General features: G+C 35.9%; 1 protein-coding gene across 1 annotated transcript in view; it reads left to right on the forward strand.

The window, feature by feature from the left end:
• Positions 1-17,731, forward strand: part of LOC106870681 (uncharacterized) — a 363,307-nt gene that overhangs the window by 257,070 nt on the left and 88,506 nt on the right. Inside the window, exon 7 of the mRNA XM_052973700.2 lies at positions 4,440-4,528. Coding sequence (XP_052829660.1) covers positions 4,440-4,528 — 89 coding nt within the window. The remainder of the gene's footprint in view (positions 1-4,439; positions 4,529-17,731) is intronic.

Here is a 17,731-nt window from a genome sequence, read left to right on the forward strand (position 1 = left end):
GGAGGCATTAACACACATTGCCAGGAATGTAGTATGGATGTATGGCCGTTTCTCGGTTAGCAACAGTGTCTTTCTGTTCTAGCTATATATATGTATATACATGTGTGTGTGTGTATATATATATACATATATATTATGTACAGTGTGAGCCAAAAGTCATGGAGGGGTTTGAATGCTTAATAACCCCTTTATATTTTGTTTTAAATTTACAAAACTTTAGTGTCATAAACAGTACATATAGAAAATGCATTTACATTACATATGAAAAATCACATCTTATAAATGGCCTCCATTTTCTACTTCACACAAATGTGCCCTTTCTAAGGTGTTTTCTATGACAACTCTTAATGTTTCAGGTTCCAGTGCTCTGATTTCAGTTTAAATATTGTTCTTAAGCTGTTGAAGTGTCTGAGACTTGTTAACATAATTTTTCTTCCTTGAGATAGCTCCATAGGGAATAGTCAGGAGCTGTCTGATCTGGAGAAAGTGATGGCCAACATATGTCACAACTGTAGGAAATTATTCTTCCCTCAAAAATATGCTTGAGCAGTTATATTGTGGGCCTTGTGCTGTGTCTCTGTCCTGTTGAAACGACATGCCAGGTTTATCTCAAACTGCTGGGAGTAAGAAATTTTTTATCATAAACCAATATTCATACTCTGTAATTATGGAAAGTTCCCATTGTCATCTTCACAAAAATAAGGTCCCATCACGTCTTCTGACATCACTCCACACCAGACCGTACACTTAAGAGGATACAATTCCCTTTGGTGAATTGCCCTAGGATTTTCCAAACCCCAAGTCTCTCACACCATAATGGCAACGGTATTGCTCATTGAGTTAGAATTATTGATCCTTAGTTTTGATAATAAAATTGCACAATTTGTGTTTGCTGTTTGGTCTTGAACTTTTCCATGGTTTAATCTCCAAGGTTTTTATAAAATCTATAAAAACATAAAAGAAATTAATTTTTCAATAAAGTTATTTTAGACCGCCTGTACATGTGTGTGTGTATATACACACACACACACACACACACACACATACACACACACACACATACACACACACACACACACACACACACATTAATGTTTGTTTTTATTTCAAGTTATATATATATGTAAACAAAAGCAATTTAACGCTTAACTAAAGGCCCACTCAGTACTTTTTAGTGGAAGTTTAATGACTTTTACATGGAAATAGTTGACAATCATTTTGGTTGTCATCATGGAATTTATTGCAGCGGATTTCCTACAGCCTGATGCCCTTCCTGTCACCAATTCTTCCTTGTTTGCAAGTAAGGTAGTATTTCCTCCTGACCAGACATGTCTCAGAAGATGGGAAACAATCTTACCACTGTCATGTGATGTCAAAGCAAAAAGACAATAAAACACACCCACACACACACACATGTGCATAGGTGTGTGCGTGTGTGTATATGATACTTTGTCAATGCAGGCTATAGTTGAAGACACTTGCTCAAGTATCCACACTGTTGGATTGAACCCAAAACTATGTGGTTGAGAAACAAACTTCTTACCACACAACTATGCTTGTAGTGTTTTATATATATATATATATATATATATATATATATATATATATATATGTATATATATATATATATATATATATATATATATATATATATATATATATATGTGTGTGTATACTTGTTTCAGTCATTTGACTGCGACCATGCTGGAGCATTGCCTTTAGTCGAACAAATCAACCCCAGGACTTACTCTTTGTGAGCCTAATACTTATTCTATCAGTCTCTTTTGCCATTCCTCTAAGTTATGGGGACGTAAACACATCATCAGTTGTCAAGCGATGGTGGGGGTACTCACACACACACACACACACATATACGACGGGCTTCTTTCAGTTTCCGTCTACCAAATCCACTCACAAGGCTTTGGTCAGCCCAGGACTATAGTAGAAGACACTTGCCCAAGGTGCCATGCAGCCATGCCTGCGCATACATACATACATACACATATATATATATATATATATATATATATATATATATATATATATATATATATATATATATATATATATGAAACACTTATCTATATTTTAGTATATGAACATTACAGTCTTAATGAAAGGTTATACATAAACCTCATTGTCATTTCTTTTCTAATTTATTTTTCTTCTATTTCAGTGTAATTAAACTATGTTAGCATTCATACTACCATGTGTTAGATGGATCAATTTCAACACATCAACTCTCCATTTATTTTCTTGTGTGAGATTCTAAGATTAGCCCTTATCACAGCAGTCCACATATTCTTTATACTTCCTCTTCCACATGTTCTTTCCGTGGATATCATTTGGTACTTCTTTACCCAACTGTTGTCCTCCCTACATGTTACATGTCTCTACCACTTTAGTCTTCTCTCTTACACATCTCATTCCTATTATATCCAGTTTTTAATCCAGACTTGAGACTTAGGAAAGCTTTATATTACACAGAACATATAAAAAAAGGGCCAAATGTCTATAGACAAGCGTGTATACTTAGGACAAACTTATGAAAATGCTTTGAACAGGCAAAGGTTTAAAAGACAGTTCATACATGTTTTATATAGATACCATAACCACAGAGGTGATGTGTTTCTACTATCTTATGTATATTTTTTCAAAACCAGAGAAGAGAGTTGACATTAAAGGTGGAGTATCAACTCTCCCCTTCCCTCAAATCTTTTTTTATTAAATTAGTTTTTTTTCTTAACCTATTACAGAAACCCAATATCTATAGAAATAGTGTTTTAAAACAGCCAAGAAAATAAGTCTTTTAAAATCTGTTGAACATTTTATTATAATAATAATAATAATAATAATAATAATAATAATAATAATAATAATAATAAGCATGGCTGTGTGGTTAACAAATTGTTGTATTTCAGGATTATCTTCCCCAGCAGCACCACCAATAACCATATGTGCTGTATATTCGTTCTTCACTCGTTTATTACTGTTTTTATTCTAACTCGTGTCCATTGTCTGGAAATCTTTCTTCATACATCTGTATTCTCTTCAGCGACACTTTCTGTTTTTGTGTGCGCTCTTGCTCTGCTCATTCCAGCAAGAGCACACGTGAAGATGGAAAGTGCTGCTGAGTAAGTCACAGATGTGACAAAAGATTTCTGGACAATGGACATGAATTAAAATAAGAGCAGTAATAAACAAGTGAAGAACAAATATATAGTACATGTGTTTATTTGGCAAAAATAGACCATCCCGGAATACAAGAATATCTGTTTTAACACATGACTTCACATCAGGAATCTTGCAACACAAATTTATAAACTTATTTTTATTATAACTGTACATAAAAACAAATATTAATATACAAACACACTGACACACACATACACACACACATGCACAATGGGCTTCTTCCAGTTTCTCTCTATCAAATTCACTCACAAAGTTTTGGTTAGCCCAAGGCTATATAGTAGAAGATACTTGCCCAAGGTGGCACACAGTAAGACTGAACCTGAAACCATCTGGTTGGGAAACAAACTTCTTACCACGCAGTTATACCTGCACCTATACAGACAGAAAAATAGACATAAAAAGCAAAATGAAATCGACTTCTCTCCATATCTTTTGCTAAGAATTCCTTCTCTGTATGTTTCATTTCCAGTGTCTCACTATAAATTTCTTTGTATTTCACATGGAATATGTCATATGTGGGGGACACTATTGAATTATAAAAGTTCATTTAGCATATTGAATTGATTGTTCTTTGGAGAGAACATTTACCAAAATTCTTTTGCATTTATATTCTATATATTTCTGTTAAGTTTTACAACATACAAAAATAGACTTCAACAATGATTTACAACATTAGTTATATTACAGAAATAAAAGTGAATATAATAGAATAAGAGTATAATGGAATAATGATGTAATGGAATGTTCTGTTTTCATTTTTTGATTTTGAATGGTTTTAAATTATTCTGCCATCATTGTTTCAATTTGACACATGATCTCAGATCATGTTACTCAAACAAATAGTACTTTGGGGAGGAAAAAAAAGACCTTCACCCTTGAACAAAAAAAATGTGTATATGTGTGGATGTTCATATATATATATATATATAATGTATATTTCTCTCTCTCTCTCTCCATATATATATATATATATATATATCACAAATAACAGACACCATAGAATAGCATCAGAGTGCAGATCATAGGTGTAGGGCTCAAGAAATTAATATATCACAAAATGAAAAAAAAGTGTTTTTAAAATGTCTTCAATTTCAGCCCAATGATCTCATATCAAATCATCCATCAAACATGGACATCTCCAAAATGCTTACCTTAATTATTCTGATACATAATAGTTTGAGAATGCACACAGAGATTTTATTGAATTTTAAAATATTCATCACTTGTCCTTAAATCTGTTTCAGATGCAAAGTCCCAGAAAAAGCCTCTTGGATCAAAGACATCATTACGATCTGGAAGCATTTCAAGCTTAAAGGGTTCAACTACGGCTCAGGTAAAAAAATGATGTTTTCTAACTGAATCATGTGACTTGTCTGAGATATGTATTATTGTTTTTATTGTTGTTATTATTATCTATTACAAAGAGCTATGTAATCAGTTATTTTTATTGAAAACAATTGAAAAGAGACAGTAGAGAGAGAGAGACAGAGACTGTCACAGTGAATAAAAATTTTTGTGATTGGAGTATGTACAATAATAAAAGAAATTAAAAGCCTCATTTTGATTTTTTAAAAAAAAAAAAGATATTTTAGCATTGGAATTTCTAAACAGTGTATAATTTAGTAAGTGCTTTCTTAAAGCAAAAGTTACATACGCCAAACTAATAAATATGCTACTTTCTTTGTCAGTATAAATCGTTGGTGTGTTGGAAGATGGTGAGCTTGCAGATCTTTTAGAATATCAGAAAAAACACCTTGTAGAATTTATTTTGGTTCTTTCCATTCTGAATTCAAATCACACTGAGATCAACTTTGCTTTTTTTCCCTCCAAGGTTGATAAAATAGAGTAATAGGAGTCAATAGTGTTGGCTAATCCCCTGCCCATCAAAATTGCTGGCTTTGTATCTAAATCAAAACCCATTATAGTTGTTAGGAAGAGGACAAAAATGTGGGAGAGGACACTGTTCTCTTCAATATGTCAGAAAAATCTGAAAACACTGGGTGATGTCTCTTTAGCCTGAAATTATTCTACTCTACCAACACATGCAATTTGAATGACTTGCATTATTTATGGCTGGTATGGGTCATTCAAGTTATGCTCACTTTGCTTTACTTTCAGTACAATTCTTATGCATGTATAAGTGTTTGAGTGTGTATAAGAGTGAGTATGTATATAGGTATTTACATTGTGTAGTATATAGTCATTATATATATTTCAGGTTTGTGGATTAGTGGTTAGGTTGTTGGATTCATGATGATAAGATTGTGGTTTCAATTCCTGGATTGGCAGCATGTTGTGTTCTTGAGCAAAACATTTAATTTCACATTGCCCCAGTTCACTCATCATCATCATCATCATCATCATCATCGTTTAACGTCCGCTTTCCATGCTAGCATGGGTTGGACGATTTGACTGAGGACTGGTGCAACCGGATGGCTACACCAGGCTCCAATTTAATTTGGCAGAGTTTCTACAGCTGGATGCCCTTCCTAACGCCAACCACTCAGAGAGTATAGTGGGTGCTTTTACGTGTCACCCGCACGAAAACGGCCACGCTCAAAATGGTGTCTTTTATGTGCCACTGGCAACGATCTCGCTCGAAAACCCTACAAGGCCAGTCAGGCGGTACTGGCAACGGTCACGCTCAGGATGGTACATCTTATGTGCCACCCGCACAAGAGCCAGTCCAGGGGCACTGGCAACGATCTCACTTGGCTTTCCGGGTCTTCCCACGCACAGCACATTTCCAAAGGTCTCGGTCAGTAGTCATTGCCTCGGTGAGGCCCAATGTTCGAAGGTCTTGCCTCACCACCTCAGCCCAGGTCTTCCTGGGCCTACCTCTTCCACGGGTTCCCTCAACTGTTAGGGAGTGGCACTTTTTCACGCAGCTATCTTCATTCATTCTCACCACATGTCCAAACCAGCGCAATCGTCTCTCTTGCACACCACAACTGATGCTTCTAATGTTCAGCTTTTCTCTCAAGATACTTACACTCTGACGGGTATGCACATTTACATTACACATCCAGCGGAGCATACTGGCTTCATTCCTTGCGAGCTTACGCATGTCCTCAGCAGTCACAGCCCATGTTTCACTGCCATGTAGCATGGCTGTTCGTACACATGTGTCATACAGTCTGCTTTTTACCCTGAGTGAGAGTCCCTTTGTCGCCAGCAGAGGTAAGAGCTCTCTAAACTTGGCCCAGGCTATTCTTATTCTAGTAGTTACACTTTCAGCGCACCCACCCCCACTACTAACTTGCTAACAAAAATGAGTATTCCTGTGATGGGCTGGCATCCCATCCAGGGGTTTACATATGTCACAGAAACCTAAAAATTGGCCCTAGGAATCTATACAACCCAAGAAAAATCTCATATTTCATAAATCAATAAATGTATATTTTAAAAAAAATACATATATAGGTGCAGGTGTAGCTGTGTGGTAAGAAGCTTGCTTCTCAACCATATGGTTCCATGTTCAGTTCCACTGTGTGACACCTTGGGCAAGTATCTTCTGCTATAGCCTTGGGCCAACCAAAGCCTTTTGAGTGGATTTGGTAAATGGAAACTGAAAGAAGCCCATTGTATATATGTATGTATCTATGTGTGTGTTTGTCCCTCCATCACTACTTGATAACCAGTGTTGGTGTGTGTTTGTGTCCCCATAACTTAGCAGTCTAGCAAAAGAGACTGATAGAATAAATAGTAGGCTTAAAAAATGTCATGAGATCAGTTTGTTCGTCTAAAACCCTTGAAGGCGGTGCTCCAGCGTGGCCTCAGTAAATTGACTGGAACAAGTAAAAGAATAAAAATATATATATAGGAAAAACTAGGTGCAGGCATTGTCTTTTGGTAAAAAGTTTGTTACCTAATGACATGGTTTTGAGTTCAATCTCAATGCAAGTCACCTTAAGCATGTGTCTTCTGCTATAGTCCCAGGCCAATGAAAACTCTGTGAGTGGATTTGGTAGGTGGAAACTGAAAGAAGCCTATCATGTCTATGTGCGTATGTATTACTGTCTCCACACTTTAACATTGCATGACAGTTGCGAGCAAGTATGTCTGATGCAATTAGTGTCCTTCGTTTTTAATCTTCTATGAAAGCATGTTTGGCTATGGGAAATACTACCTTACTTGGAAACAGGAGAGGTTTGGTGATAGAAAGGGTATTCAGTTCTAGAAAACCTGCCTCAGCAATTTCCATCTAACCCATGCAAGCTTGGAAAAGTACATCTTAAAAAGATAGTGATAATCACCTTCAACTAACTATATTGTAATTAATAACTTTTCCCATTGGCTATTGCTATGCTTGAAAATATGCAAAAATTTTTAGTTTTTCTGATAAAAACTAAAAGGAATAAATTTCAGCTGATTCTAGCTTTGGTAAAAGAAACATACAAGTGACCAAGGGAAAAATATTTCTTGGGAAATCATCAGAAAAATGTACTGCCTATAACCATCTTAAAATATAATGTTCCTCTTTCCATGCACATACATATAATGCATGTAGACATATATACATTTATTTGTGTGTGTTTATTAGTGTATATTAATATTTAACAGAAGTAACAGAGTGACTTAAGGGCTGAGAGTTTCTTGCGTTGGCACTTATCAAACTAGTTATAGGTCTTATCAAACTAGTTATCACTCTTTAACCTGTAATTAGTTTAAGTGCTAACGCACAAAACTCTCAGCCTTTGAGTCACTCTTGTTGCATCTGCTAAATATTAATAGAAATAAACATATACTCATATTTTGAGGCCTATTTTTCCTGTTTCCACCACAATACCTCTGTGTGTGTGTGTGTGTGTGTGTGTGGATAGACAGATTAGATAGATGTGTATATGTACAAACATACACACACATACGTGTATATATTAAGATAATATTAATATGAGTTGATGTTGTCATTATCACACCATTGCTCATGTGATATAACTTGTCAGTTTATTACTTTGATTGGTTCGTGTTGTTACCACTCTTGTTGTAGTTGTAGAAGTAATGGGTTGGTGAAATTTTGGTAAATAATTATAATATCACTTATTCCCATATATATATATATATATATATATATATATATATATATATTTGTCTCCATCTGTCCTTTTGTTGCTTCACTCTATCCTTACTTCTCTCTTTCTCTCTATTCATTGTGTGTGTGCATGTCTTTTATCTTTTACTTGTTTCAGTTATTAGTCCATGGCCATGCAGGGGTAATGCCTTGAAGAATTTTTAGCCGAATGAATCAACCCCCCAGTACTTTTTTCTTTAGCTTAGTACTTATTCTATTGGTATCTTTTGCTGAACCACTAAGTTACAAGGACATAAACTCACCAACACCAGTTGTTAAGCAGTGGTGGAAGACAAAAGGCACATACACACCCATATATATATATATATATATACATATATACTATGGCTTCTTTCAGTTTCCATCTACCAAATCATTCACAAGGCTTTTGCTGGCCAAAGGCTCTAGTAGAAGACACCTGCCTAAGGTGTCATGCAGTGGACTGAACCCAGAACCATGTGGTTGGGAAGCACGCTTCTTACCATGCAGCCACACATATGCTATATGTGTGTGTACATTATTGTTTCAATAACCACTTTCCCAATGTTTGCATGCTTCAGGTGGAGTTCATTGAGGCAGGTTTCTACTGCCAAATGTCCTTCAGGTTGCCAACCCTTACCTATTTCCAAGCAGGGTAATATTTCCTCATTGCCAGGTATGTCTATGCAAGGCAGCGGAAATGAATGGAAACTTGTATGACAGTGACACACATTTATGACAATCACAAAATGTCAAAACAAAGATACACAAACACACATATGCAGAAATACATGCACACACACACACACACACACACACACACACGTGTGTGTGTGTATGACAGGCTTTATTAAGCTTCCATCTACCAAATCTACTTGATGCTTTGTTATGTAACAAAACCTCCATAAGCTAGAAACCTCTAATTTATTCCATTATTGAGTTCTCATTGCGCCCGTCCTCCTTGTTTCACCATGTCTAGTTGTTTGTGTGAAAGAAAAACAGTCGCCCATCTACACACATACACACACACGCACACAATGACTCTTCAATCAGAACTGACATGAACAGCAATAAAAGCAACAACATCCTTAGTTATATAAACCTCCTTACAGTATAATTGACCTCAACAATATGTCATACACTCTGCTATTCTTACTGAAAGCACTCTTATTTACTTCCCCAATTGTTTCCTGTTGCAATTTCTATTTAGATCTTGCCAAATTCAGGCGTAATTCTTACTATTTCATGGGCATTATTCAAATTAGTTTCTTTGTGTTTACTGTTTTATGGTCTTTGTGTGTGTATTTTTCTTTATTCCTTCTCAAAGAGACAAAAAAGATAGTGGGTGGGGGTGCCAATAAGAGATATTTAATTAATTTTAAATAATGGTATCTGGTAGTGAGTTACAGAATGAATGCTTATATATCATCATCATCGTTTAATGTCCATCTTCAATGCTGGCATGGGTTGAACGGTATGACAGGAACCGGCCAAGCAGAAGACTACACCAGGCTACTGTATTTGTTTTGGCATGGTTTTTACAGCTGGATGCCCCCCCCCCCACTAGTACTAACCACACCATAGAGTGGACTCAGTGCTTTTTATGTGGCATCAGCACAGGTGAGGTCAGTTTTGGCATGGTTTTTACTGCTGGATGCCCTTCCAAATGTCAACCATTTTACAGTGTGGACTGGATGCTTATATGTGCCACCAGCACTGGCAGGGTCACCAAGCAACTTGCAAAATAAAGATCCTTTGAGAGGGGATGTAGCATTGGAGGAGGGGATCTTGTGTCAGATGATGAAAGGCTAGAGTGTAACAGAGACAGAGAAGCAGAAACAGGTGTCTTACTATAGAGGAGGTACATGGTTACCTGGCTAGAGAGAGGGTTAACAAGAAAGTGGACAGAAACAGGTGTACTGCTGTAAAGGGGATATTTAGTTACCTAGCCAGAGGGAAGAGCAACTCACACACACAAGGACACAGGTGTGTCTACCTGTGTGTTGGCTTATGTTTATGGTCTGTCATCCTATATTTATTTTTCGTGTCTACTCACATAGAAGCACACAGGCATGCCCTTAAGACATGTATAATTTTTTTACAGACATAAAAAAAGGTTATGTAATAAGAATAATAAGTAGCACCTTTTCTTATTTTGGCTCAAGATCAGTAAATTTGAGGAGGAGGGGAAGTTGATATTGAGCCCTGTGCTCAACTGGTGCATATTTTAATGACTCCAGAGCACTAAATGGCTAAGTTGACCTCAGTAGAATTTGAACTCAGAATATAAAGCTCGAAGCATTTTGTCCAGTGTGCTAACAATTCTACCATCTCACCATAATAATGATAATAATAACAATCTTTTCTACTCGAGGCACCAGGCCTGAAATTTGGGGGGATTAGATTGATACCAGTATGCAACTGGTACTTAATTTATCAACGCTGAAAGGATGAAAGGCAAAGTCAACCTCGGCGGAATTTGAACTCAGAACGTAAAAACAGATGAAATACCGCTAAGCATTTTGCTCAGCATGCTAATGTTTCCGCCAGCTCGCCACCTATAATAATAATAAGAAGAAGAAATTCTGACTTAAACATTTTAAATTGTAATTTAGAAATTAATTTATGTATATCTATAAACTTTCTATTTATATAACATTATTATGTTGACATAAGGGCAATAAAGAATTCCATCAAAGAATCTAAGAGTACTAAGAATACATGCATATATCTACACACGTACATGCAAATGAGTGTGCGTGTATATTCTCAACCAAAACTGACCGACAAACGAGAAAATGAAACTCTGAGTAACAGTTTTTGTGATGCCTTTGCAGCTTTATTAATAAAGCATATTACTCTACCTCTGGTATTTAAGCACTATTTTTAACACCTTGTTTCACATTTATGTGCTTACTCTGGTGTATATATATATATATATATATATATATATATGAGGATAGCTGCATAAAAATGCATATGGACAAGGACAGCTGCATAAAGGAGTGTCGAGCTCTAATTGTGGAGAGTACTGTGGAAGGGGTAGACCCAGGAAGATGTAGGATGAAGTGGTGAGAAAGGACTTTTAGATGCTGGGCTTCATTGAGGAAATGACGTGCTGATTTGTTGTACTTGGTAAGACATGTCAAACTAAGTAAAATTGCTATCTTCTGCACATACAGGTTTGTCCCTTCAGGTGCTGGTGCCACATAAAAGGCACCCATGCCAGTGCTACATCAATGCACTTGTGCTGGTGCCATGTAAATACACCTCTGCTGGTGGCACATAAAAAGCACACACCACACTGTTAAGTGGTTGGCATTAGGAAGGGCATCCAGCCATAGGAACCATACCAAAACAAACAGTCTGGACAGCTCCCTGCTAGCCAGTTCCATGTTAAACCATCCAACCCATGCCAGCATGGAAAGAGGACGCTAAATGATGATGATTATATACATATATATATATATTCAAATATGAATTAGAAGCAGCTTGAGAAATATAAACAATATTGAATACACATACACAAGGTATGTGTTTTGCTAGTTTGTGGGTAGGCTGCTCTTATAAGTGTAAGAGAATGCATTCTCATCTATGCACTCGGTGTTAAAACGTCTGGAAGTCATAGATGGGAGATGACTTGAATTGGGTCTCATTCAGGAACAATAGACATCGGTGTTTAATCGTTTTCGTGGTTTGTCAATACTATGTACCTAAACAAGGTCAGATGCAAGCTAGCCATAGACAGCAATTTAGCTTGCATCTGGCAAAAGTTAACCCCAGCAGTATTTGAACTCAGAATGTAGAGTTAGAAAAAATTCCTCTAAGCGTTTTATACAATGCTCAGGTGCACTATAAAACTATAAAATTTGTTTTCACTCAAGTGGAACTGAGAGCCCCCCCCCCCCCCCATCAGAAAGAATTCTATATTCTTAGGTGCAGGTGTGACTGTGTGATAAGAAGTTTGCTTCCCAACCACACGGTCCCAGGTTCAGTCCCATTCCGTGGCACCTTAGGCAAGTGTCTTCTGCTATAGTCTCAATCTGACCAAATCCTTGTGAGTGGATTTAGTAGATGGAAACTAAAAGAAGCTTGTTGTATATATATATATATATATATATATATATATATATATATATATATATATATATATACGTACGTGTGTGTGTGTTTGTCCACCACCACTTGACAACCAGTGTTGGTGTGTTTATGTCCCTGTTACCTAGCAGTTCAACAAGAAGACTAATAGAATAAAGTACCAGGCTTAATAAGAAAATAGATATTGGAGTTGATTGGTTCAACTAAAATTCCTCCAGATGATGCCCCAGCATGGCTACCATCTAATGACTGAAACAAGCACTAAAGATAAAAGGTATGTTCTAGTTCACTATATGAACTACCACAGTGATTTGTAACATAAGTACCACCAGTGACTCCTGCAGCACAAAAAAAAATATATATTCATTCTGTACTATGAGAGTTGCTAGTGATAAACATGTTAAAAGGTGTTAAAATGTCCATTACTGCCACTATTGATGGATATTGTTTTGGTATGGTTCATTTACTTATGATTTGTTTTCTACAGATAATATTTCTGGTTATATTATACTGTATAAACTTTGATGGCTTTTCTTTTATAAAATATATTTTATGGAAAGCAGCACTCCAGTCATGGAGACAGTGGTTTGCAGCCTTCTAATATCAAGAACCTGATCTCTCATCTTCTGATGAATTTCGTGTGTCCACAACTATTTATTCAAATTGAAAAACCATCCAAGAAATACAAAGAAACGTCTTCTGATATTTCCGAAAATTCAAATAATGTAATTTGAATCGCAATAATGTGAGGCTCCGAAAAAAGAAAAACATCACCATTGGTAGTCACCAGTGATTCCTATGGCAGGCAAAGTGTTAAACATGTTATTCGTTAAAATAGATTTTTATTTCTTAGCTTAGTCATAGTTGCTAATAAGGTGTAAGGGAGAATACTTCATAAGTAAGTTTACCAAGTAGTCTTTCCTTGATATTATTATTATTATTCAGAAACGGTTGAGTTGTAAGAACAAAGTAAATTATCGGTAGAAGGATAGTTTTGTATGTCTACATTCAGAGTTCAAATACACGTAGTGCCAATTTTGTTTATCTTTGAGTTTACAAAGTGCTGTAATATTTGGTACAATTATAGCCACAGTTGAGTGTGTATGAGAGGAGTTGGTCTGGGTTTTTTGATGTTTTCTAAATAATTTTAATGGCAACAAATGAGAGAATTGGTAGACAATATTTTGTGCTCTTTTGTTAATATCATTTTATATTCTGAGCTCAAATCCTCATTATTTATCTGCATAGTGGAACCAAACCAAAGTGTGTAACTGTGACACAAACTTCTTAATCACATATTCACACCCACATCTCTCTCTCTCTCTCTCTCTCATAGCTGGAATTTGAGAATTATAGGGCTCAATTTTCAGTAGAGGCTTGGTAGCCACTTATTTTTTTCTATCTTGAAAAGTTATTTACCTGATTTTGTGAGATGCCTTCAGAGCCATCTTATGTTCAAGAATTCTTTTATTTTCTTTAGAATTCCAACTCACTTGGTGCATCTGTTTGTTAACAAGATGACCTCACACACACACACACACACACATATATATATATATATATATATACTCACACACATGCATCATCTTAATTTAATATCCATTTTCAATGGTTGGATGGTTTGATAGAGTTCAACAAACCAGAGGACCGCATTGAGCTTCATTGTCTGTTTTGATATGGTTTCTACAACTGAATGCCCTTCCTAATGCCAGCCACATTACAGAGTGTACTGAGTCCCTTTTTTTCATGACACCAGCACAAGTGAAGTCACTATGTAGCTCAGAAGACAAAGAAAAGAACTGAATGAAGTTTTAGTAGAGAGGGAGGTAGCATTATACTAAGTGTTGCGAGGCATGAGGTGTGATAGGGATACAGGCATAGGTGTCATATTATAGAAGAGATACATGTATTATATAAAAGTATATGGTGGTAGAAAACCGTGATGGTGGTGATGAAGTGTCAAAGAATCTTCTCACGATACAAGGTAAAGTATAAGAGTGAATATGACCTGAGTATGGGAGAGTGAGGGTGGATAAGTTCATTAGTGTTGAAAAGGAGAGTGACAGATAAATGGCAGTAGAAGTAAATGTAGTGGGTGGAACATGGATGGAGTGTGATCAATGGTAAATATCAGTCTGAGAGGAGGAAGGTTAAAGAATAGGAGTGACTTAGGAAGAAGATGTTAAGTGGCAGTTAGAGGAAGTGAGGAGAGTAGCAACATATAAAACTGTAGGTCGATCAGGAGAAAAATTATGTGCAGGGTAGAAAAGTGGAGTGTGTTAGGGATGTACAGTGACAGAAGAATATTAGAAGTATGTAGGGGTGGCTATCGTGAGTGGGGGACAAAGGTTTGGGTGCAAAGCTGCTGACAGCAGATATGAGGCTGATGAGAATGATAGTAGATAAGAGAAGGTGTTGAAGATGAGAGATGGCAGTTCAAAGTTATAGCTTAGAAGAGCCGGAGAGATAACTGGAGGCAAAGAAAGGAGCAGTTGGTAAAGTACTGAGATTGAGGAATGGATGTTGAGAGAAGAGTAAGTAACTGGGAGCACAAAGGGAGCTAAAAAGTACTGAGTAATCTTTCTGTTTAATATTAAATAGCTTTTTTATATATATATATATATATATATATATATATATATATAAGAACTTGGAATAAAAATAGACCTTGTGTGTTTTAAATGTTTTTAAGTCAAGACAATGTGAGTTATAAAAATTAATAGTACAGTTCAATGGTATGTACATTTACCTGATACTTCTATATTTCAGGGTTAACAGCCCTTATTCAGGAAATCTTTAGAAAAAGGTGTTATTAATTTTCATAACTTGCATTGTTTTGGCTTAAAAACATATTAGACATATCTTGCAAACTATACAACTTTACTATATATATATATATATATATATATATATATATATATATATGCCAGTGCCCCTGGACTGGCTCTTGTGTGGGTGGCACATAAAATACACCATTTTGAGCGTGGCCGTTGCCAGTACCGCCTGACTGGCTTCCGTAGGATTTTCGAGCGAGATCGTTGCCAGTGCCCCTGGACTGGCTCTTGTGCGGGTGGCACATAAAATACACCATTTTGAGCGTGGCCGTTGCCAGTACCGCCTGACTGGCCTTTGTGCAGGTGACACGTAAAAGCACCCACTTCACTCTCTGAGTGGTTGGTGTTAGGAAGGGCATCCAGCTGTAGAAACTCTGCCAAATCAGATTGGAGCCTGGTGTTGCCATCCGGTTTCACCAGTCCTCAGTCAAATCATCCAACCCATGCTAGCATGGAAAGCGGACGTTAAACGAACGATATATATATATATATTTATTTGCATTCATAACAACTTAAGTTACTAACTGTGGGCTATAAAGAAAAATTTGTGGGGGATAATTGATCTTCTATATAGGAAAATCCCACAACCTTCACCAACGAATTATTGTTGTTCCTGAATGTTGTTACCACAGACTGCTTGAAGCTTACAAACTTCCTACACTTAGATCCTTACATTTTATAATCACATATTAATATATGTGTATGAATGCATGCATGCATTATTATCATTATTTAATGTTCATTTTCCACGATAGATTTTGTTGAGGCACATGTTTTTATGGTTGGATGCTCTTCCTGTCATCACCTATTTCCAAGTAAGGTAATATTTTTGCCATAGGTAGACATTTTCTTCATGGAATACTGCAAATGAACAACCTTGCATATATTACCATCTTGTAATGTCTAGACAAGGGCATGCACATGCACGTACACACACACACATTGGGCTTCTTTCAGTTTCTGTCTGCTAAATCCACTCGCAAGGCCTTGTGATATAGTAAAAGACTCTTGCTCAAGGTGCCATGCAGTGGGATTGAACCCAAGACCACTTGATTGAGAAACTTCTTTAGCACCACATGAATTTTGCAACACCATTGTAAAGTAAAAAATAAAAATTAGTAGTTGATGGGTCTTACAATTTCTCTTATTTCCTCTCCGCCCCTTATCTATTTCTATAATTATGAATGTAGGTTCCTGAAGACAAAATGCTAATAAACTACTGCTATAATTTTAGTCACCATTTGTTCCCTGTTTCCATAGTTACATTGATTGATTCACAACCTTAAATGAAAATCCTAATCTCTTCAAACTCAGCCTTTCCTCATCCATCATATAATAATGACCACCAGACAATATTCTGAATCATTGCTTCGTCATAGTCAGTTTTTTTTTAAACATTAATTCAGTAAATAAAGATGCCTATGTATGCTGTAAGGGAAAGCTAATTCTGCAAGAGCACTTCAAGTTGCTGTTATGACTCATCTCCTCATAGCTATTGCATTTCTGGCCCTGGTTGTATTTTATATTTCTGCAATCCTGACAGAAATATGCCAAATCAGTTTGTTTAGTATTGTTTACAATTTTTTATATTTTTAGTTCTAACTCTTCAATATATATAAAATGGTATTAAATTTATATATGTAGTGATATATATATAATTGTATAAATAAAGTGATATATAGTTAAATAACTATAGTTTTATGTACATATATTATTGATTGCACATAGTGTATTTTGTTTAAATGCCCTTTTTCTGTAGGACAGCATCCTGGGAAAGCTTTCTACACAATGCCAAGTGTTAAAGAACACCAAATGTCCTAGACCAGGTGAGACAACTCACCCCAAAGTGATCAAAAATAGTAGATTCTGATTGTGACTTATCAATACCATGTACTTGGATCACTTTGAAATTAAATGAATTGCTGGTTCAGGACTTATATACAGATAGAATGAAGTTTATTTGCTGATGTGCTGTGGTTTATAAACAATGTTTTATAGTTTTACTGAGCCTTGAAAATTTTAGTTGTCGCTGTTGTTTATCTCAGGCCAGCCCCAACTGAGCAAACTTATAACCAAAAGCATTCTTGTTCTGACCATCCTATCATGAATTGCACTTCCTTTTTTTAAGATGAATATATGTATTTGGAGAAGATCTGGCTGCTAAATGACCATAAAGGAGCATCCTTGTTGATGGAAGTCTTTAGTAATTTCTTTAGTTATGAAACAGTAATTATAAAATGTTTATGACATTACTTACACTATAATGTAACAATTACAGTGTGTTATGACATTACTTATGATACAACCTAATTATTATATAAGCATTATGACTTCAACTATGTTCTGATACATATTTAGGAATGGTGGTGTTTTGTAGAGATATCTTTGCTTTGCTATTATTGAGTAAGACTAAGTTAAGTCTCCACTCCACTTTACAATATATTGATATTGTTGAGTAAGACTAAGTTGTCATGTTTCCACTCCATTTCACAAGATATCCAGGATGTCTGCTTCCGAAAGAGGTACTGAACAGATCAGAATTATTAAAAATTAT

The sequence above is a fragment of the Octopus bimaculoides genome, chromosome Z, assembly GCF_046866305.1.
Source record: "Octopus bimaculoides isolate indiv1 chromosome Z, ASM4686630v1, whole genome shotgun sequence".
NCBI classification, from domain to species: Eukaryota; Metazoa; Mollusca; class Cephalopoda; order Octopoda; family Octopodidae; genus Octopus; species Octopus bimaculoides.